The sequence below is a fragment of the Fusarium subglutinans genome, assembly GCF_013396075.1.
Source record: "Fusarium subglutinans strain NRRL 66333 chromosome Unknown NRRL66333_c0000016, whole genome shotgun sequence".
In the NCBI taxonomy this organism is placed as follows: Eukaryota; Fungi; Ascomycota; class Sordariomycetes; order Hypocreales; family Nectriaceae; genus Fusarium; species Fusarium subglutinans.
The window spans coordinates 483,841-506,639 of NW_023502079.1; the positions used below are offsets into that span (position 1 = coordinate 483,841).

The following is a 22,799-nucleotide window of genomic DNA, read 5'->3' on the forward strand; positions in this document are numbered from 1 at the left end:
ATGTGTCTGGAATGTGATTCAGTTCCGAGGTCACTATCCAAAGACAGCGGGCTTTGTTGAATTACGGATGAATTCGATGGTTTGGCAGCCGTCGTCTACCTAACTAACCAAACATTGCCTGGCTATGAGCCGGCCAAAGCAGCGATTCTACTAATGTAATGTTGCGATATAATACGCAAGAGGATAGCGATGGATACGTTCGCAAATATGTCTCCCAACTGGCCCATAGCTGCCGGTCCGTGAAACTCAAACACACCAAGTGCTGCGTTATCCTCAAAGGTGTTACCTCCAGATGCATGTAAGGTAGCGATGGGCCAGCCCTGACCTGACACAGGTATCAGCTCCCAGCTTCCAAGGTCGCTCTCGGAAAAGGCTTCAACTATCTGTCTCAGTGTTGATGTTTGTTGTGTCTTCTTCTTTCTCCACTGCCATCTCTGAGAGGTACCATTGACATCAACATTAAATGGCCAGGTAGCGCCATCATTAAACATGCTCGTCTCCACAAAGTTGGCTTGAAAGCCATTGAAGCTGATGGTGCTCTTACTGCTGAAAGTATGCCGACTCTCTATGGTGCAGATAGGTAGATTCTCAGATGAATATGGACCGTCTTTGATCTTGAGTCTGCTGCTAGAGAACATCTTTGCAGAGTAGGCCACTGGGCCTTTGAGGTGAGGGCCAAGTTCGAGAAAGCTGGTGCCGCCGCTGGTCATGACATTCCAGATGTGGAACTTGGCAGAAAGTCTGGTGAAGCCGATGCGAGGGTAGTAACTTGGTGGTCCTCGTAGGCCAGAAGGTCCTGACGCAGGTGGATAGATGGGTTGCTGATGACCGGATGGAGGTGGATTAAGAGGTGTCTGATAGTAGGACGGATAAGTTGACGGTGACTGGTTCGTATTGGTACCGGGTGGAGGACCAGGTGGAGGATAGTAGTAGTTGGGATAGTTTGACATGTTGGTTGAAACTATTGGCACCGTAAATATATCTAAATCATTTAAGGGGAGACACAGGGAAAAATCCTCAAGTCTCAGTTCGGAGCAATATAATAACAAGTGCATTATTGACTCAGGGAGGATGTTGACCTAAATAGTTTTCTCAGTTTCTCTTGGCTTTCACCATTGATCGCGGGATGATCCTTCTTCAAGGTTTAAGTGGGGTTAACTCAAACTTGAAGCTTACCCTTTTAGGTGAAATCGTGCGCCGTAAGTCAGCCTGGGAAACCTCAAATCGGGCTGATGAATCATGGCTGATCGCCGCTTTATTAATCCATAGCAACTCTGACTACCATGCCAATCCGAGAAAACGACGTAAAGAAAAATGTATTTAGATCTATGGGTTTTATAGACCGTTACTGATATATGTTGAGGCACATCTTAAGTTCAGTAACTTCAATTGTAGCGGGAAATGAACCGAGAAAATGTTTCCCATGTGTTCACTTGTTATTGTAATAGGGAGTAAGCGTAACCGGGCTGGTCGGCGAGTATAATAACGGTTAAGTCTATTGTGGAAAACAAAAATCGGGAATCGTTCCATTTCTGGAAGTTATAGCATCCTCCCAGAATATCTCAGCTTCTTTGTCCAATTCACGGAATCTCTTGATGGGCTTTCCGACTCCTCCTACTTGATAGCACAAAACCGATACCCACAAGACTCAAGTTTCAAGGCTTGTACTGGTATTATGTCCAAGAAGCTAAGGGTTCGACCCCTTTGGAAGCCAAGAGGAATCAGTGACACAAACTTGAGCTGTGTTCATGGCGGGCCCATTCTTATTGTTTGACCCGTCATTAAGGGCTGCGGTCACTGCAGCCTCCACGGCAGCTTTGGCGTAGGCTGGAGTCTTATCAGCCGGCGTCTGAACCTTGACGGTCTGAAGTGTGCCAGTGACGTTGGAAACGGCGAGATTGAGGACAGAGTTCTGCTTGGTGAAGATTTCCGTGAACCTTTTCTGCACATCCGGTGATGCAGCGATGGGAGCACTGGCCCAGGTGATGTTCATTGTCACCACCCATGAGTCTTGGTCACTCAGCGGATTATTGACTGTCAGATGGTCTTTGACTGTAGCCATGGTTGCCGTGTCTGCATTTGTGGTGTACCTGATGTGTATAGCACTATGCAGCGAGAACTCCTCTCCGGCTTTACCCATTGGGATCGGGTAGTATACATGACAGGCATGAATGAAACCACTTTGAGTCGGAACTTCTGCCATAATTCTCACAATAGGGTTGTCACTGCGGGCGACAGCTGCGAGACTCTGAGGTCCACTGTTTGCAAACAATATCTGGCCGATTTCGTGGACTGTATCATGAACATCACCAGAGCTATCCGTCCAGGAGACTGGGATATTCATAGTTCCCATAAAAGCCGAAAGATCTTGATACATCGATATGGAAGGGCTCCCGTCGAATGATAGGCCATTGGGATCTGTCCACAAGCCAACAAGGCCGTCCTCAGTGATGGTGGTCTTGCTACCCATTTCTAGATCGGCCTGGACTCCCTCTTTTGCGGTGGCAGCTAGCTGATGACTGACGTAGGCAAACATCTGAGGATACTTGGCCAACTGTTGTGAGCCCGTCTCATTGGCTAGGCTTTCGGGAGCAGCAGCTGCTGCAAAGCCAGGGCTGCTATTATCCATGAGGAGGAGGTGACTTGCTGCATCGCCAACAGCCTTGACAACGGGAGCAATATTGGCTGAGTGGTCAAGGGCCCATTGACCTGCCGACTTGACACCGTCCCAGAGGTTTCCAAAGAGACCCATGATGATAAAGTGAAGTATAAGGGTGTAAGAATAGGATAAATGGGTTTGTATAATACATCTGTATGAAGAAACAAGAAGCAGTTGATGGTGAGTAGTGGCAGGGGATTGGGATGGCTTTATAACTCTTGGATCCTCTCCAACATGTGTGTGCACGGGCAGGCTTACTTTACAGCATCTGCTTTCTTCTTGCTCATCTCTCAGTCCTACAAAACAAGATGGAAAGATCCCCTCGAAATTCTGTGCGGACACTACTATCTATATAAACAGCATGTTTCATCCACTTCTTCCGGACAGACCGCTCCGTGCCGATTAAAGTGGCGGCAGGGATATCTTGACCGTTGAGTGTTGACTTACAATACTGATTAACTAGAATTCGCGACTGGTTACTTGACGCTCGCAACTCGGTGTGCGCGTGGCTTGGTGGTGGGGAGCTGAAAGCAGCCACCCCGCTTTGAAACCACTAACTGTCTTGGTCTTAGCATCGCATATCTCCCCCATGATGGTTCCTCTTTCAATCCCCATCGGCGCTGCTTAGTGGCAGAACATACGATTGTAGACAAGGGCTAACACTAGACGCTTTGACCTTGGCTGCACGAGGTGAATAGACAATTGCGCTATTGAAGAGTCGATACGGCTGCAGCCGTTCAGCTCAATATTCTTAGAAACTATCTCTAAAATAAGCAAAGAGAACCCCTGTAGTCATGTTGTGGCTGAATACTGTGCCATTCCTCGCTCATCCGTTCCGCCGAGCAGCCCGGTGGCGGAACCAATTATCCATACCATATCAACAAAACAAGGAGCTTAGGCCTTGATATCTATACTTCACAAATACCTATGTATAGAATAAAACTTACAGTTGCAATACGAAGATTAAGTGCCACCCAATATGACAAATCTTCAACAATGCATTCTCTTATACTAGGCATCATTTGTCCCATCCCGCCTGAAGCTATTCCAAGTATAGCACAAGGTCTTGTTCAGAATCAAAATGAGAAACTGGCTCGGAAAATAGACCTACCCTAAGTCATTTTCAAAACATGATCTGAGAAACTACCAGGCGGGCCGGGCCACCCCGCCCTTATGCACAACAAGCTGTAGCCAAGACACGGCTCGCAATCCCACCATTCAGCAACTAACAACCAGCGCCTGAAAACAGGATAATTCGTCTATCCTTTTAGAGGGACCAATCGAAAGTGTTTGATTGACCTTCCGATGTCTTATCTTGGAATTGTTGACCAAGTTCAAACGAACTAGCATCGTGCTAACAACTGCGACATTGTTTTACTTTTCTAGTGCATGTTACTGGTGGCGATCGTTGTATTGGAACTTGTAAAGAGTTCAAAAGCTCATATTACCCTGAACTAAATCAAAAATTACCTGAAAATCCAACTGTGCAACGCGGGCCTCGGCATTTCCGGCAAAGCTTACAAAACCTCAACTGCTGTATTACACTGCAGTTGCGACTTACTCAAGCAGCCAAAGTGCGGCTGAAAAAATGGGTGTGCTCTCGAGAGGGGAACCCTGCCTTTGAGGCCATGTGAGGAACAATCAATCGCATACAGGCTACCCCAGAGCCCTGTATCAGACTGACATGAAGTATAACAATCTCATGCACTGGGAATACTCATCGCTGCTAGCACAGCTACTAACTAGGCTCGGGCTTCAGCGGCGCCACGTAGAAGGATCTACACTTTGGCGGAACTATTTTACTTGTTCTTGGCTTGCTATTTTGTGGCCATGTCGTTGAAAACAGCACTCAGGAGGAGCAGTACAAAGCTAATTCTAAGTTCCGGATGGGCATCTACTGGCTGCAGCAAAACCAAAAAGTGGCCGATCAAGTCTTCAAGCCATATGCGACTTTCTCACACATACCTCATTCTGTCATTACAATTTCCCGTCGCAACAGCGCCCTGTCAACTTCGCCATCGACCAATTTTCTTGAAACAAGGACTGTTTCTGGAGCAATCATCAGTATTGTCGGGTTTATTCTTCAATTCATTGGTCTTAGGGCCATGAACTCGGCAGCGACTCTGGCGCAGTTGGGAGCAGTTTTGATCATGACGATGTGCCGTGCATTAGTTCGTCCCGGATTTCCCAGATACTTCATCAAGGCCAAGCTTCTAGAAGGCTATGAGATTGACTGGCTTGCGTGGAAATTGGTAGTTTCACATCCCAATAAAAGATTTCCGAGCGACTCCAAAAACAACGTTGACGGTCCGGAGGAACACGCAAGCCTGGGCTCATGGGCCATTGGTGTTGGTGGAGAGCAGAAATATCCCCCTTTTGGACCCCCCGATACACAGCTAGAATCTGAAGCGCAGAGACTCTTGACTACAAGTCGGGGGCTTTACAAGCTTGCTGGATTTCACCGCTCGACTACTCCCATAGCCATCAACCTTGCATTAGCAATCGAAGCGACCTTGAACGCCTTGTTTCCACCAGCAGAAAACGAACGCACAACATATAGGTGGTACGTCAATGTTGACTTTAAAGTGGCCACGACTCAAGAGGAAACTGAGCAAAATACGGAGAAAGTTTGGTTTGACTTGGTTAACGATGGCTCGTCCTGGAGGGCGCCAGCAGACTGCCTTAATGCCGCATTATCACTTTGGACTTACACAGCTCAACAAAGAAAGGGAAATTCTGCTCAGTTTGAAGCTCAAGAATGTACCCCATTGGGGAAATATCATGACGATAGCTGGCTCCGAAGCAGACTCCCACCCAGTGGCTTGCGACTACTTGGCCCAACCAATGATAGGCTTTTCCAAGATCTCAAATGGTGGGCACCTGAGAGCTTGGTATTCGAAGTCCAACAGAACGTGGGAAACACCGCAGACCCAGGAACAAAGCAAGAAACACCGAAGGAAGCAAATTTGAAAGAAGGAAGCGATGCTAGCGTTAGGTTCAAGGAAATCGAGAAGGCCAGAGTTGTTGGCCAGGGCGAATATATGAACAAGAGTGATCTGAACAGCAGCATATGGAAGATTTCGACGATTGACAGGGAGGTTCACGTGGACGAACTTACTCCTGCTAGTCGCTCTAACGCCAGGAAACATTTGGCAGCGAAGGGAAAACATCCATCTACTCTTGCAATAGAGACAAGCGACCCCATGGAAGTCCTCTACGTCAAAGACTTACTATTCTGTTTCTTTTATTCTGCGGCAAAGACTCTCCGGAACCCTATTTCAGGCATTACCAGGTTACGGCCATCGGACACCAAAGTCAATTCAGCAGCAGAACGATCCTTTTCGAATGATAGCCTGACTAAACTTGTACAAACCTACACTGCATTGGGTTTCGGCCACGAGAATGAGGTGTTACCGAGCATCGTAACACCTCTGAGCATGGCTGAGATGTTACCTTTCCCCAAGGTTATGTTTGACTTAGTGTCTTCGGAAGCTGTTAAACCAAAAGATCGATATTCAGGAGATCATCAAGTCAAAGCTCTCCACGCACTAGTTCGACAAGCATCCAGCCACGCGTATGATTCTACAGGTATCTGGGAGTCATGTCTAGCCTTTGTAGCGGAAGCCGCTCATATCTTTGAGACGGACTTTAAATCCGGCAGGTGGTGGAGTTCTTATGACACTCCTGAAGAGCCCGACCTATTCCGTCGTCTTTTGTCATTCGTGCCCAGTGATTTGCTGGATACTAGGTTACTGGCCCATCTACGAACTATGTACCTGAAACAAGGGCGACAAGAGATGGCTGTGGTGTCTCACGGCATGACATTTGATCATCCTCCATATGACTTATGGCTACGAGCCACAGCGCTCCACGAACTTGCGATCAGGGACCCAAAAAATGACCCAGGCAGTTCTGCTGAATGTCACTTCGAGCTTATCAATGAACAAGACGCTTCTAACTGGACCCCTCTACACTGTGCTGCAGCCTCAGGCAATTTGTGGTTCGTGGAGCTGCTGCGCGATAGTGGCGCCAGCGTTGATCCGGAACTCAAAGACTACCGAGGCTACACAGCACTCCACTGTGCATTCGAACAAGGAAATCTTGAAATTATCCAATTTCTCATTGATTTTGGCTTCGGAATCGACGTCCAAGGATTTGATGGCGCGACACCGATACATTTGGCCGCCAAGAGGGGAAACACTCAAGCATTGAATTGTGTTTTTGACGATGATTGGAAGCATCGTAAATATGACTCCGCGAGGCAACAGATGAAATCGGCAAAGAGACTTGAAGACGCAAATGGCCGCGTACCATTGCACTGGGCTGCGATGGCTGGTGAGGCAGAATCCCTGGCTAAGTCTGGAGAGGATATAAACGCGACAGACTATAGGGGTCGTACTCCGCTTCATCTAGCTACCATGTTTCATCAACCTGAAGCTATTCGCAGCTTATGCGACCTTTCAGCGGACACTAACAAAATCGATCATGCCTTTGAGACGGCTCTCTCCATCGCATGCGCTGAGAACCAATTAGAAGCAGTCAAGATACTTCTTGGAGCAGGAGCAAACCCAGAGGTTCCAACGTGGGTTGGCCATCGTTCTTTACACATGGCAGCTGTCTCCGGCCGTACAAGCATCATGAGAGAACTTCTAGACGCAAATGCGGATGTATCTGCTGAAAGTAATAGTGGCGCAACTCCATTGCATGAAGCTGCTCAAGGTCTACATCCAGAGGCTACGAAATTGATACTGGAGCTGAAGGCAAACCCGGATGCGAAAACTAAAAAAGGGGAAACTCCAATCATATACATGCTTCGCCGGACTACTCAATATGATGAAGCTGAAGTGCTAGAGACTCTAAGGTGTTTAGTGGATGCTGGCGCGAATCCTTCTCTTGAGGATAAGAATGGGATAAAGCCGATTAGTATAGCTAAGGAGAAAGGGTTTTCTAGAGTGGTAGAGTATCTCAGGGACTATAAGAAAGAATAATTAAAGTATATATTTATATTTTAAAAATAATATTAAATTTATATTTATAGTTATTTATATTTATATTTAGTAACTAATACTGTATTTAAATTACTTAAATATAATTAGGTCTTTAATTGGTACTGTGTCTAATATTACTATTTTGCTAAAGGCTATAGGCCCAGGTTTCTATTAGCTTACGCGGTGATTAAAGGTGAAGGCGGGATGTATGAGCCGTAAATCGAGGCCAACGGGGAGGTAAGTGGGAGCACACATCAAGCTTCCGAGCTAAAAGAAGGACCGAGTGCCCAACGGTTTCTTGTATATTAGCCGTGATCCTTTGCATCTCCCACGTCCAAGCGCACCAATATTCAAGTTCTGGTAATTTCCATAAGCTTTGTAACCCTGACAGACGTAACCAACAGACTCAACACCTGCTGATCCTGACCTCACACTTCAATGTATTATGCTTTTATTAAAGGTTTTGCTATTAGCCTATTTATAGTGTTACATCGATCCGTATTCTGCCTGAAACTGCACATGTACTCCCCGCATGCCCGCGGCTCCCCGCACTCAGTGATAATATCCGTTAGCTTCAACTGCGGTTAGACAATTGCCGATCGTTCCATATGCCGCTGTGAGAACACTGCGTCATTGAGTTTTCATTTGCTCGGCTATGGTGAGCCGCAAACGAGCATATGCACGACTCCGCAGTAACCGGCTAACACAAAGGTTATGAAGTAATGAAGCGAGAAGTATAAAAGCAGTCGGCAAGGACTGTGTTTTCGGGCAAGATAAGGTTGATTGTGTAGCTGAGTAACACCATGTTGCTCAATCTTCAGGCCGCTGCTGGCGCTTTGTCGCTTTCTCTACTAAATGGATTGGCTGAAGCTGCTACTCCTTACACATTGCCCGACTGTAACAAAGGACCTCTGAGCAAGAATGGGATTTGCGACATATCGCTATCTCCGGCTAAAAGAGCTGCTGCTTTGGTCGCTGCGCTGACGCCTGGAGAGAAAGTGGGCAATCTGGTCAGGTAAGGCACACACCCTGAATCACCGTTTGGAGGCTGGAACTGACCTCGAACAGTAATGCAACTGGTGCACCAAGAATTGGACTTCCAAGGTACAACTGGTGGAACGAAGCCCTACATGGCCTCGCTGGATCTCCAGGTGGTCGCTTTGCCGACACCCCTCCCTACAACGCTGCCACGTCGTTCCCCATGCCCCTTCTGCTGGCTGCTGCTTTTGACGATGATCTAATTCATGATATCGGCAATGTCGTCGGCACCGAGGCCCGCGCCTTCACCAACGGCGGCTGGCGCGGAGTTGACTTCTGGACCCCCAATGTCAATCCCTTCAAGGATCCTCGATGGGGTCGTGGCTCCGAAACTCCCGGTGAAGATGCTCTTCATGTCAGCCGCTATGCTCGAAACATCGTCAGAGGCCTTGAGGGTGATAAGGAGCAGCGACGTATTGTTGCTACCTGCAAGCACTATGCTGGAAACGACTTTGAGGACTGGGGAGGTTTCACGCGTCACGACTTCGATGCCAAAATTACCCCTCAAGACTTGGCTGAGTACTACGTCAGACCGTTCCAGGAGTGTACTCGTGATGCAAAGGTTGGCTCCATCATGTGCGCTTACAATGCCGTCAATGGCATCCCCTCGTGCGCAAACTCTTATCTGCAGGAGACTATCCTCAGAGGGCACTGGAACTGGACGCGCGATAACAACTGGATCACCAGTGACTGTGGAGCTATGCAGGATATCTGGCAGAACCACAAGTATGTCAAGACCAACGCCGAAGGCGCCCAGGTGGCGTTTGAGAACGGAATGGATTCTAGCTGTGAGTATACTACTACCAGCGACGTCTCCGATTCCTACAAGCAAGGCCTCTTGACTGAGAAGCTCATGGATCGTTCATTGAAACGTCTCTTCGAAGGTCTTGTTCATACTGGTTTCTTTGACGGTGCCAAAGCGCAATGGAACTCGCTCACCTTTGCGGATGTCAACACCAAGGAGGCACAGGACCTTGCACTCAGGTCTGCTGTCGAGGGTGCAGTTCTTCTTAAGAACGATGATACTTTGCCTCTGAAGCTCAAGAAGAAGGATAGCGTCGCGATGATCGGATTCTGGGCCAACGATACATCCAAGCTTCAGGGTGGTTACAGTGGACGTGCTCCTTTCCTTCACAGCCCGCTTTACGCAGCTGAGAAGCTTGGTCTTGACACTAACGTGGCTTGGGGCCCGACACTTCAGAACAGTTCGTCCCACGATAACTGGACCGCCAATGCTGTTGCTGTTGCCAAGAAGTCTGATTACATCCTGTACTTCGGTGGTCTTGATTCCTCAGCTGCTGGCGAGGACAGAGACCGGGAGGACCTTGACTGGCCTGAGAGCCAGCTGACTCTTCTCCAGAAGCTCTCTAGTCTCGGCAAGCCACTGGTTGTTGTCCAGCTTGGTGATCAAGTCGATGATACTGCTCTTTTGAAGAACAAGAAGATCAACAGTATTCTTTGGGTCAACTACCCTGGTCAGGATGGCGGTACTGCAGTGATGGACTTGCTTACTGGACGTAATGGTCCTGCTGGTAGACTACCCGTCACGCAATATCCCAGTAAATACACTGAGCAGATTGGTATGACCGACATGGACCTGAGACCTACCAAGTCGCTTCCTGGAAGGACCTACCGCTGGTATTCGACTCCAGTTCTACCCTACGGCTTTGGACTTCACTACACTACCTTCAAAGCCAAGTTCAATTCCAACAAGTTGACCTTCAATATCCAGAAGCTTCTCAAGGGCTGCAGTGCTCAGTACTCTGATACATGCGCTCTTCCCCCCATTCAAGTCAGCGTCAAGAACACTGGTCGTACTACCTCTGACTTTGTCTCTCTCGTCTTTATCAAGAGTGAAGTTGGACCCAAGCCATATCCTCTCAAGACTGTTGCAGCTTATGGTCGCTTACATGATGTCGCGCCTTCTTCGACGAAGGATATCTCACTTGAGTGGACGATGGATAACATTGCGCGAAGGGGAGAGAATGGTGACTTGGTTGTTTACCCTGGGACTTATACTCTACTGTTGGATGAGCCTACGCAAGCTAAGGTCCAGGTTACGTTGACTGGAAAGCAGGTTACTTTGGATAAGTGGCCTCAAGACCCCAAGTCAGTCTGATTCACCTAGGGGATCGATTTGACAGAGTTATGTGGTCTTATAAATATTCTATCTATAGTTTGAATCCGATGCTCGGTCTTTCATGTCCACAGTAACAGGTTTCGCTCCTTGTCCACTGCATTAATAAATGTGTACTATGAAATGTTTGTCAGTGGAATTGCACATAAGCTGAAGCTGGGTTGATTTAGACGCACCTCCATGAATCTAGGCATTCCATACACCCTGTCGCCGATCCAATTGTCCTCATTGCTTACAGGTCTCAAGCCCATCTCCTCTAGCGAATACCACCACTCCAACCATGATCGAAGGTCATTTGGAACCGTCACGCCTTCTGGTGGTTGCTTAAGATGCATCTCGACCAGCAACTGACCAAAAGGCAACGTCGCGTTGCGGTTCTGCCTCTGCTCTTTAACCGACTCAATCAACGAGGTGAGAACGTCGAACTCTGCGCCTTCGATGTCCATCTTGATGAGATCAACATAAGAATGCCCATTCGCCTTCATAAGATCCTGTATCGAAAACACGGGCGGTCTAGCCTTGCTATCTGATACCATTCCAATCATCGCCCTCTGGAATTTGGCTCGCGACCATATCCACTCAGGAACTTGCTGCGCCCACTTATCAACAGTGCCATCGTATCCCCATATCCGAGCATTCGTACGCTGGAGCAGCTCTGCCTCGAAAGAAGAGTCGACACTCACACCAAATGAGTAGACGATGAATTCCCTTGCTTTATTTGAGTCTGAGGATGGGCCAGGACATTCCTTCTCGTAGCGTGACATGCCGCAGATTATCTTGCCGCCATCGCTGATTGACCCGACGCGTTCAAGATCGTGAGGACAGAAGAAGCTTGGACGGGCAAAGTCCCAGACGTTGAAGGGGTTCATGTATCCATCGGGAAATTTTTTATCGTAGCCGACCACTTCCACCATTTCTTCGCGAGCCTTGATAGAGCGTTTCCATAGTTTTTCGGCATGAGTGAGTCTTGAGTTTAGATGGGGATCATTACTAAAAACATCTGCATGATTCTGTAATGATGGTGATCTTGAGAAGTGAGGGGATGTCCTTGTGAACAGTACAGTGAAGAGGAGTATTGTCGCGAAGAGGAAGCTAATTGTGACCAGTCTTTGAGACATGGCCATCATGAAATGGGCCTAAGAGCTAATTAGATTTTCAGGATGAATTTTGAAATTGATATAGGGTAGCGCGAAGTATAAAGAACAGGGACTCGCATCAAAATACTCAACTCAACTGATATTGACCATGAGATCACTCATAATGAATTGAGGTAATTATCCCCTTTTCACTGTTTGTTTTGAGTTTCACCTGAAGTGGCTGGCACGGAATGTCCACAGAGCAGACGCGGACTCAAGATAAATAGGGCTAGTCCTACACGTAAAGCTCGGATCAACTTGCCGAGACGGGATAAACGGCACCGTGGATCACTCCAATAGCACGGAGTAAGTAAACTGTCTTCGCTCACTGAACCAATTTACCTGGCAGCATCACCAGCTCGACATGCTGTCTTGCTAGTTATAGTCCAGTAGAGGCCTATTCATACCTTAGTACTGATTAGTTGTCCTCTTCTCTTTTTTCCCACTCAGGATACGGAGTAGAATTCCTACGTCAGCAATAAGATAGCGTCAATCCTTCTGACCCACAGTCTAAACCTCTTCTGCCGGATTCCCGGGAGCCACTTCGGTGTTTTACGATAGAGACCAATAAGGGCTCGGCTTCGATACCAGGGGCACGGCGCGAAACGTCAACGCCTCAGCACGGCCCCCGTCTCGTATCTCCACGATACCATCGTCCATTTTTCGTAGCATTTTCCTCCAAGCCTTTCCCAGAACATACGACTTTTTTGGTGTTAAGGTCCTTGTTTCATAATACATCCCGAGATGTCAGCCAAACATGGATCACTACACCATCACGCTCATCATTGTTATAATACCGCTCATTTTTGCTTCTTTTTGGCATCACAGACATGTGACATTGAAGGTGGTACGAGCTTCTGCGGCCGAGTCTAGTCGTCTTGATATGATCGACGATGAGATACATGATATTGATCATGAGTCCACTGGTGAAAGATATTATAAGTTTCGCAGCAAGTTTCTGTCGGTTTACGGTCTGGCGATGGCTGCAGAATGGCTTCAGGTGCGTTTTAAATGACAATAAAAACACAAAATAGAGTTATATCTAACTTGCAATGGTCGAGTGTAGGCATCTTATCTATACAGCTGTCTGAAGAACACCCATAAACTATTAGAGCCCGCCATCGCAACTCTCTTTGCCACCGGCTTTATCTCTGCTGGAATCAGCGCTCTATTCGTAGAGTCGCTGTCAAATAAGCATGGCAAAAAGTTCATGTGCCAATGCTACTGTGTGCTTTACTCGTTTTCCTGCCTTACTCTGCTCGCAGGTAACATAGTCTTACTATTTATGGGCAGAGTCATAGCCGGACTTTGCACAACCTTGCTTTACTCAGTGTTTGAGAGTTGGATGACGGCTGAGTATAAGCGACAAGGATTTGGGGACCGTGGGACTGCTTTGAGCACGATATATAGCATGATGGCTATGACGAGTGGCCTTATTGCTGTTGGAAGTGGCATTGGTGCTCAAGCGGCTGTGAATGCCTTGAGTTCACATACCGCCCCTTTCTTGCTCAGTATCGTCTGTCTTGGCCTGGCCCTGGTGGTCATAACTCGATCTTGGGTAGAGTCTGCCTTATGTCCATTTCATATCAATTGCTAACGGTATTCCAGGCCGAGAATCTTGAAATATATAGCAGGTCCCCAATTGCCGAAACCTCCTGGAAATCCAGCGCCATCTCTCTTCTGAGTATGCAGCTAAACCCACCACCATTGACTGCAGCTGACAACATAGTAGATGACCCGAATATGGTTATCGTGGCACTAACCATGTCCTTCTTCGAGGGCTCCGTCTACGTTGTGCTTTACTCCTGGCCCCAGTCAATCATGTCAGCACGGGCTCATGAGAGGATCTGGGCAAATCCTCCTTTCGGCACCATATTTTCGAGTCTCATGGGCGCAATGTCACTGGGCTCTTTCATATTTCTTCATACCTCGCGCGAGGCAAACTCGATACAGCTGTCATCCCGCACAGTTCAGCTTGCGTCATCTATGTCGGCCTCGGCCCTTTTGCTGACGGTTATACTCCAAGATGAGTCGAGTCGTTTCTGGGCATTGTGCCTGTTTGAGATATGTGTCGGACTGTACTATCCAAGCATGGCCTACTTAAAGGGCCGGATGTTTCAGGAGGAGCGAACAGGCCGATTACACGGATTGTTGAGGGTTCCCCTCAGTATCTTTACCGTGCTATGTCTGAGTACGGTTAGTGAAGGTATGTTGAATCTCCCATCCCGAGATTGGACGTGCAGGCATAGTTGCTCACCCTGATCCCAGGCGACGAAAGCCGTGAGAACAGACTTATAGTGTGCAGTAGCCTTCTCTTGCTCGGCGTCTTGTTAATGTCTCGATATGCTCCTAAGCAAAGCAGGTCTTATTAAATAGACAGCTATTATGTATAGAACCTTGAGCAAGAGTAATCCAATGAATATTAATCTGAAACATTCAAGTCTATAAGTATCTATCTAGACCTCCTCAACGGTCATGCTTTTATGTTCACCCTGCATTATAGCCGATACCAACCCAGTGATCTCGGAAGCAAACTGCTCAGCCAAGCCATGGTCAAACACCTTCTCATCATACATAACCTTCAATATCGATGTATCACCAAAAGACTTCGACACCTCCACTACCAGCGCATATGGCTGATACATCCGCACCTTTGACTTGGCCATGACGAGCCAGCGGTTGCGTGTTGTTACATCATCCAAGGGAACAGGATCGAATGGCTGCGACAGAAACAAAACCTTGTTCCCGTGAGTCGCGCGAACAACATTCAGCGTCTGGTAGATATCGTCAAGTCCAACTAAGCCATTCTCCGTGACAGCCCAAAAGTCCTCTTGTAGTCTCATGAGAAGATCTGAGATCCTCTCAGTGGAGTTGGTAGCTGTCCAGATTGGCAAAAAGTTGGCTAGTGTTCCGTTGATGGACTGAGGATCAGGAAGTGCCACGTTTCGTCCACTGAGGAGATAATCGTAGCGAACATGATCACTCTTGGTCACCTTAGCCAACCAAAGTGTGAAGGCAGCCTGGAAGATGATACTAGGAGTGACGCCATAGTTCCTTGCCACTTGATCGATGCCGCGTGTATCCATTTTCATCTTGAAACTGGCGGTGACGCGGGGTTCACTAACACCACCGAGATCTCGCCCCTTGAGAACCTGAGATGATTGCCCAGCATGGCTGAATTTGTTCTTCCAGTACTCAAGCGCCTGGGACTTGTCTTGCTCAAAGACATGTTGAGCAAAGTCACGGAACTCGACACGAGGAGGCAAAGGCTTGTCTTGTAGAATGTTCTCGAAATGCTGATCAAAGACACGTAGAAGAGTTCCGTCGTATACGGCATGGTCCATCTTAATGACCAAGTCCCAAGATGCGTCTCCATGGGTGATGATGGCGTACTTGATAAAGGGGCGGCCGACCTCGAAACGTGTTCGCCAGAAGTCTTCGAGAAAGTGAGAGACTTCTTCATCCGACTCACGGGCGACAGTTGTGATGTCGAGCTGCGCATCGCGGAGGACAACTCCTACCCAGTTCCCGGGAGAAGCCTCTAGCCAAGTCGTGCGTAAGATGTCGTTGGCTTCGGTGAGTTTCGTGGTGGCTTTGATCCAGGCATCAGGCTCGATGACACCAGTCATGCGTCGCACAGTCTGAAGAACCCACATCTGAGAGTCGCGAGCGCCTTGCTTCAAGAACTCTGCTTGGCCGGGTGGACAAGGGTATGCTGTTGAGTTGAAGGTCAGCATTCTGTGTTCTATGCGTTAACTCATTGGAGAGGGCAACTTACCATACTCAACGTGATCATGCCATGTCAGCCCAGTGCTTTCAATGGCCTTCTTGACACTCCCGGGAACATTAAAGACCATCTTCTTGCCCAGTGCCTCAGGTTCCAGCTTCCGCATGGTAGCGGCCATGTCTTTGAGCTTTGGAGATTGGAGAATATCGAGTACTGTGAAATGATAGCCCAGCTTGCGAAGATGGCCAGTGAGACTAATTGCCGAGATCGAATCACCTCCCAAGGCCAAGAAGTTTGCCTCACGTCCGATCTGATCAGTTGGTAGGCCAAAGATATCCGCCCAGACCGACTCCAAAGCAGCCTCAGAGGCAGTCTCTACAGGCACGGTTGCGTGGCCCTGGCTGGGAGACTCAAGCACGCATTGCGCTAAGAAGTCTCGATCGAGGTCTTCCAGCATCTTCTTCAATGCTTTTCTATCAACCTTTCGTGAAGGCAACTTCGGGAAATCGGCCATGGGAATGACAAACTTGGGGATCATGTAAGTCGCCAACGATCCCAGCTTCTCGTGTAGACTCGCAAATTTATCTCGCATGGTGGAAGGTTCGAGAATAGCAGTGCCGTCCATTCCAGTAGCCTCATTGAAGGTACAGAATGCGAACAGGTGGACCTTATCATGAACCTTGGCAGCCACAGCAATCGCATCCTTGACAAGGCCCGAGTTCCGAATGGCGTTCTCAACTTCTCCAAGCTCAATGCGATGGCCGTGAATCTTGACCTGGTTATCTTTGCGGCCAAGACACTCAATCTCGCCATCAGGGAGCCATCGCGCCAAGTCACCGGTTCTATAGATACGAACCCCAAGTTGAGCGCTATCAACATATGCCGCGGTCGTCAAGTCGGATCGATTGATGTAACCGTCTGTTACCTGAGGGCCAGCTATGCACAGTTCTCCAATGGCACCATAAGGCTGCAGTGTCTCTCCATTCGGATCGAGGATAAAGGCCATGACGGTATCAAACGGAGCACCAATATTACCCACGACAGGGTTGTCTGAGAACGACTCAATTTGCTTGGTGGTAACCACCATGGATGTTTCGGTTGGTCCGTAGACGTTCAAGATCTTACAGTGAGGGGCCCAATTCTTGACGACGTCGGAGGTTAGCGGCTCACCTCCAACAATGAGTGTCTCGAATCGCGGGACATCAGCTGGGTTGAGCAATTTGGCAACCGTTGGTGTGATGATAGCCTGGCGAACATCCATTCGGTTGATGCAGCCTGCAATATCAGAAAGCAGGACGTCTGTCGGGGCCATGCATAGTGTGCCGCCACTACTAAGTGTGTTGAAGAAATCTTGGACTGATGCGTCGAATACGTAGTTGGCGAACTGCAGAGTTCTCCATACGCCTTGGTTGCGGCCTTCGACTTGTATCATGCTCGAGACGGCAGCGGCAGCGGTTCTATGCGGAACTTTCACACCCTTGGGGAGTCCTGTGCTGCCGGAAGTGTAAATGAGATATGCGAGGTTGTCTGGAGTATGATTGACAACGGGACAGGAGTCTGCATCCTCACCACGCGAGTTTGTCGAGCTCAAATTCTGGTAGCCCTTCATCACCAGCGTCTCAACACCAAACGACTTCTTCACATAGTCGCCAAACTCCACGTACGCAGGATGAACAACAATGAGTTTTGCAGACGTGTCAGACACAATGTAGGAGTTTCTGTCCTTGGGATTGTCAGGACTCAAAGGGACATACGCTGCTCCGGCAATCATTGTACCAAGAATGACGACCATCATGTCAACTGACTTATCAAGCATGATGGGCACAAGGTCACCCATCTGTACGCCAGCGTCGATAAGGGTGTGAGCAAAGCGATTGGCGAGTTTGTCGAGAACTCCGTAAGAGATGGTGACCTCGTTGTTAAAGTCAATCGCGATAGCATCTGGAGTTTCTTGCGCAATTCTCTTAAATGCACTGTGAAGAAACTCGGGCTCTGGAACGCGAAGTGTCTTCCGATGAGAAAGTTGGTTGAAGATGAAGTCATGTTCAGCAGCACCCATAATGTTCGTAGACGAAAGGATAGAATCAGGCTTCTCGCAGAAAAGATGAAGCACCTTAACCAAGGAGTCCTTGATGAATCCCAAGCGTCGAGGATCTACTTTACTTGAAAGCCGAAGAATGGTAGAGTCACTCTCTCCTTGTGGCTCTTGGACTTCCAGAACAGTCATACCGTGTCCAGACTCCCATTGAGGCCGAGAGCCACGCATCTTGAATACTTCGTGGGACTTTCTCGGCCTCTCCGTCTTGTTGGCATCGATCAGAATGTTTACAAGAGTGTCGATAACTTGTGCACCAATATTGCCCGCTTTGAGCGCTGCAGCGATACCGACTTGAGAATGCTTGAGTAGCTGAGAAAACGAAGCGATTGTCTTCTGGGCGACGTCTCGGAGGGTAGATTCAGTATCGAGCTTGATCCTCTGTGGGACAGTGCTCATGGTAGGTCCATCTAGATCATTGATACCAACAACAGGCACTTCTCTGCCAGAAACAGTGGTTGCGAAAGTGATGTCGTTGGATCCCATCTGCCGCGATAGAACGATGGCCCAGGCGCTGTATACGACTGCGCCGAGAGTCAATCCAGCACTTCTGGCGCGTGTAGTGAGACTGTAGCCAAGATCGAACTCGAGTTTACTGGTCTTGTAGAGCTGATTGCTGTTCAGCTTGAGCACTTCAGCACCTCGGAGGTATTCGGACCAGAATGAGGTGCTGTTCGCAGAAGGCGCTTGTTGCAAGTACCGGATAAACCGGGTCATATTTGGGCGTTGAGGAACTGGATTGCCGGTGTAGACTGCGGCGACGTCGTCATACAGGAAACCATGAGACCAGAAGTCGAATAGTGAATGGTGCATCGTCACTACCAGAGCTCGATCTGACGTCAGGGTTGCTTTCCATAGAGGTTTCTCCATATCCCAGTGTTGGACTTCGCCGCTTTGCTGTAAACCCTCAAGTGTTTTCTGGGGCTGAAACCAAGGGAGTTCTACGTTGGACCTCACTGTTTGCACGAAAGACTGTTTGTATGGAACGAACACGGTGCGCAGGATGTCGCGAGACCTGAACACCTGCTCAAAGCTGTCCCTCAGGCGTAGCAGATCCAGTTGGCTTACATCCCAAGTCCTGGAATAGGTGTATGGATCCGAGGGCGAGTTGACTGATACCAGCATGGATTCTTGGAAAGGCGTGGCAGGATACGCGTCGCTAACATGGCCGTTCGATTGCAACTCTGAAAGCAGTTTCTCGTCCTGAAGGAGTGAGAAGGGTGTCGGGTCTTGCTCATCCTCCACACCGATAGTCTGAGCTCGAGAAGCAACCTCCTTGAGAGGGATGTAGGCCAGCAGGTCACCGAGTTCAGTTGCTAGACCGTGTTCACGTAGCTCTGACACAACCCGGATGGCCTCAATGGAAGTGCCGCCAAGGTCAGTGAAGGAATGAGATCGACGAATAATAGAGCCGTTAATCTTGAGAGATCTTGCCCATACTGATACAATTTTTTCTTCAACATCAGTAAAGACTTCCTCGGTGTTCTCTTCATTTCCCAAGTCCATGAGCTTAGCAAAGCCAGCAAATCCGAGCTCTGTTGCCTTAGTTCGCAGCAAGTGATAGTTGAGTTTCCCGTTCCCATTCCTCGGTACCGACTCAATAGGGATCCAAAGAGTGGGCGTCATGAAAACTGGCAGGTTGGCGCGAAGATGGTTCCTCGCTGCGTTGACGGCATCTCTGAAAGAAGCACCATCATCAAGTACAACACCAGTAGCCAAGACTTGACGATCTTCCATCTTGACAGAAAATGTCACGGCTCCCTTGATCGCGTCAAGCGAGACCAAAAGACGATCGACTTCGGCGGGTTCGACCTTTTGCCCATTGATCTTGACTTGCATATCGACACGTCCTTCAATCTCGATCTGCCCATTAGGAAGCCATCGAGCCTTATCACCGGTTCTGTAAAGCTTTCCAGGACCAAACGGGTTGGTGATGAATGCTTTCTCGGTCAAGCCTGGCTCGTTGATGTAGCCTTGTGCAAGCTGTGGACCGGCGAGACAGAGTTCACCGAATACGAGTAGTGGTGAGAGCTCAGTAGTACCATGACGAAGGATAAAGACGCTCGTCGTGTCAATTGGTGGGTCCAGTATGCGAGGGTTCGGAACAATCCCGTTATTTGCGGTCAACGGCCTTCCAAAGTTAAGCTGTGTGCATTCGCTGAGTCCATACGTGTTTCTCAGTGTAAGGCCCTTGACGGAAGACCAAGTGTTCACAAGCTCTTGAGGAGTCTGCTCACCCACGACGGTGATGCTCTTGAGGGTTGGAACATCCTTGGGCGACAAAAGAGAAAGGGCAGAAGGGGTAATTCCGAGTGAGTCGACCGAAAGCCGGTTGATGACTCCCGCGAGATCCCGAGTGAGTGCTTCTTTTGGTGCCAGCACCAGCGTTCCGCCGTTCACAAGAGTACTTAGGATGGTTCGCTGAGCAGCGCTGAAGCTTGGGTTATAGAAGAGAAGCCACCGGTTCAGCCCGTTCAAAGAGTGGTGCTGCATACCGCTCGTGGCAGCCTCATGGGTGAGTACGGCGCCTTTGGGCTTCCCTGTACTACCGGACGTGTAGATGATGTAGCAGCGGTCTTGAGGCTTGACCCGCACGCCAATGCCATCAGTGTTATCAAGTGAGTCCCCGGCATCAGTACTGAGTCGTGTATAATCTTGTTCAATATCGACAGTGTTGGGAAGCATGTTCATGTATCTGCGAGTAGACAGAACCGCTGCTGCATTGCAATCGTTAACGACTTGCTCGAGACGACTGACCGAGAATTCTGGGTCAAGGACAGTATACGCTGACCCAGCCTTGAGCACCGCCAGGATAGCCACGACCAGATCCAGAGACCTGTCAGCCAAGATAGGATACACAGCACCTTTCTGAAGCCTCAGTCTCCTCGCCAGAATGTTAGAAAGGCTGTTGAGCTGGGTGAACGTGAGGGTAGCCTCGCCCTGAAAGTCAACTGCGACTCTTTTAGGGTATCGAGCCGCAGTCTTCTCGAACAAAGCAGGAATAGTCGTAGGCTGTACTTGGCGGGTACCAACTGAACGAGATAGTATGAGACGCTTTTCAGCCTCCGAGACGAGCTGGATGTCTGATAGAAGGAACTTGTCCGCCGCACTCAAGCCCTGAGCGGCACTGAAGATTGCCGAGACAAAGTGCCTAAACACCAGTTCGACCTTTTCTAGTGGGATCTTGGTTGTGCACTTGATAGCGAGTTGCAACACGCTTGCGTCGTTGATGCACAACACGACGGGGAACTTCCTCAAGCTTGGGGCGATGCAAGGTGTGTTGGTGGTTTGGCTGTAACTGACGGCTGTTTCGATTAGCATGCCATCTGGGGCTTGCTCTTGGATTCCGGTGTAGCCGATGGATGCGTGACGACTGGCTTCCGTGTGGTACTTGTCCAGGGATTCGGAAAGGTCAGAGAAGGTTGCGTCTTCTCCAGTGGGAACGCGCAGCCGGACGGGATATGTTTGGTCAAGACATCCGACGCAAGTGTCTACTCCCACAAAGTTCGAATCTCGACGAACAGTCCCGAAAAGAACTTCTTCAGAGTCAGAGTGAGCACTCAGAACATGGGCCCAGATTGCTTCGAGAAACGTCTGGCGCCATGTCTTCGAGTCCTCGCGAGATTTCTCAAGACTATTCAGCGCTGCTAGCTCTACGCCTTGAATAACAGCACTGACACCATGTCTATCCTGGTTTAACCCATTCAGGGCGTCAGTTTGAAGACTGAAGATAGACTGGGGAGCAATGTCTGAAAAAGTCTTGGACCAGAAGGTTTTGGACGAGTTGATGTCTTTGCGCTGCTGTGCAAGGTATCGCGTGTAGGTGGTAAAACCAGTGCTTTCGATACCAGGAATACCGTGGATTTGAAGAAGACAGTCGAGTCTGAGTGTATGAAGCGAGGTTGTGTCAATCAAGGCGCGGTGGAAGTGAAGTACAAGATTCATCTCGTCAGAACGTTTGTTGGCTTCAACCGTGAGGAACGCTGAGCCTCGGTGACGCTTTTCAAATCCTTTTTCGGGACGGCGCCACTGAACAGGCTCGATGCGCCTCTGGACCACAACTTTTTGCGTTGGCCCATCAGTAATGTAAGATCTAAGACATATGTCTAGTGCAAATGTTAGTAACCACTTCCATACAAACTTTTGTTCAGAAGGTAAAATACTTACAATGATATGCAAGAGATCTCCATACATCAAGGATTTTGTCAGAGCTCAAAGCAGATGTCTTTCCAGAAAAGAGCACTGCCTCAGCCCATTGGACATCCTCCTTGAGAATATCCTTCTGGACTTCAGTCGCAGGAAAAACAGTCTCAACATCGGAGAAGCCCATGTCTTTCTCGTGCTTCACGAGCGCTTCGACGGGCTTGAGGGTGAGACCATCTTGGTAGGGGAGGAAGAAGTCCTCATGCTTTTCAACGTGGTGATAGAGCTTCATGATGAAAGCTGATTAGAATATTAAGGGGGTAAACAAAAGAGGCTGGAGTATTAATGCAGTTGCTTTTTATCTATGAGGATGATATGCTTGTGATACTGAATGAGATATGATAGTTGGTTTACAAGATCGTTCCCTTATTTATATTAGTTATCTTTGACTCTCTCTACGCCAGCTTCTTCGTTCATGTCTTTGAAAAATTCTTTCCCTATCCCGACGTGGTGACACAAGGAGTCGGGCTGAATTGCCTTCTCTGCTGCAAGTATCTGCAAGTAAGCAGAGCGGCAATGCCGAACGCCGTCCCGAAGGATTGGATTCCCTGCCATCCAAGGAGTAGAACACATCTCGTCATACGTTTCCTACTATGCGTTACTCGAAGCGGTTGGGAATAACCTCACAAAACTTGGGTAAGATGCGCACTATGCCTTTTCTAGAGGTGGCGATGTTGCATGTACTGGATGGTGGTATTCGGGTTGAACAGGGCTTTCGCTTACGACCCCCGCGACATATGCAGTCTCACTGACGCCACGTGGGTTACATCGAAGACCAAAAAGGTAGGTATTGAATCAGCGGCTGTAGACTCAATC

At 48.7% G+C, this 22,799-nt stretch overlaps 6 protein-coding genes across 6 annotated transcripts; 2 read left to right on the plus strand and 4 right to left on the minus strand.

Moving 5' to 3' along the window:
* Nucleotides 1–122: 122 nt before the first annotated feature.
* Nucleotides 123–950, minus strand: FSUBG_1984 (uncharacterized protein; the record flags this gene model as incomplete). Its single annotated transcript, XM_036679708.1, has 1 exon — nucleotides 123–950. One exon carries the CDS (start codon nucleotides 948–950, stop codon nucleotides 123–125), a length of 828 nt encoding a protein of 275 aa, XP_036542627.1.
* Nucleotides 951–1,687: 737 nt separating this feature from the next.
* On the minus strand, nucleotides 1,688–2,752 carry FSUBG_1985 (uncharacterized protein; the record flags this gene model as incomplete). Its single annotated transcript, XM_036679709.1, has 1 exon — nucleotides 1,688–2,752. One exon carries the CDS (start codon nucleotides 2,750–2,752, stop codon nucleotides 1,688–1,690), a length of 1,065 nt encoding a protein of 354 aa, XP_036542628.1.
* Nucleotides 2,753–4,764: 2,012 nt separating this feature from the next.
* On the plus strand, nucleotides 4,765–7,647 carry FSUBG_1986 (ankyrin repeat; the record flags this gene model as incomplete). The annotated part of the gene is made up of 1 exon (XM_036679710.1): nucleotides 4,765–7,647. One exon carries the CDS (start codon nucleotides 4,765–4,767, stop codon nucleotides 7,645–7,647), a length of 2,883 nt encoding a protein of 960 aa, XP_036542629.1.
* An 803-nt stretch (nucleotides 7,648–8,450) lies between these two features.
* Nucleotides 8,451–10,804, plus strand: FSUBG_1987 (xylan 1 4-beta-xylosidase; the record flags this gene model as incomplete). Its single annotated transcript, XM_036679711.1, has 2 exons — nucleotides 8,451–8,662; nucleotides 8,716–10,804. 2 exons carry the CDS (start codon nucleotides 8,451–8,453, stop codon nucleotides 10,802–10,804), a joined length of 2,301 nt encoding a protein of 766 aa, XP_036542630.1.
* Nucleotides 10,805–10,884: 80 nt separating this feature from the next.
* FSUBG_1988 (uncharacterized protein) lies at nucleotides 10,885–11,946 on the minus strand (the record flags this gene model as incomplete). Its single annotated transcript, XM_036679712.1, has 2 exons — nucleotides 10,885–10,938; nucleotides 10,999–11,946. The coding sequence occupies 2 exons, from the start codon at nucleotides 11,944–11,946 to the stop codon at nucleotides 10,885–10,887; spliced, it is 1,002 nt and encodes a 333-aa protein (XP_036542631.1).
* A 2,468-nt stretch (nucleotides 11,947–14,414) lies between these two features.
* Nucleotides 14,415–22,215, minus strand: FSUBG_1989 (non-ribosomal peptide synthetase; the record flags this gene model as incomplete). The annotated part of the gene is made up of 3 exons (XM_036679713.1): nucleotides 14,415–15,673; nucleotides 15,737–21,886; nucleotides 21,948–22,215. 3 exons carry the CDS (start codon nucleotides 22,213–22,215, stop codon nucleotides 14,415–14,417), a joined length of 7,677 nt encoding a protein of 2,558 aa, XP_036542632.1.
* Nucleotides 22,216–22,799: the final 584 nt, after the last annotated feature.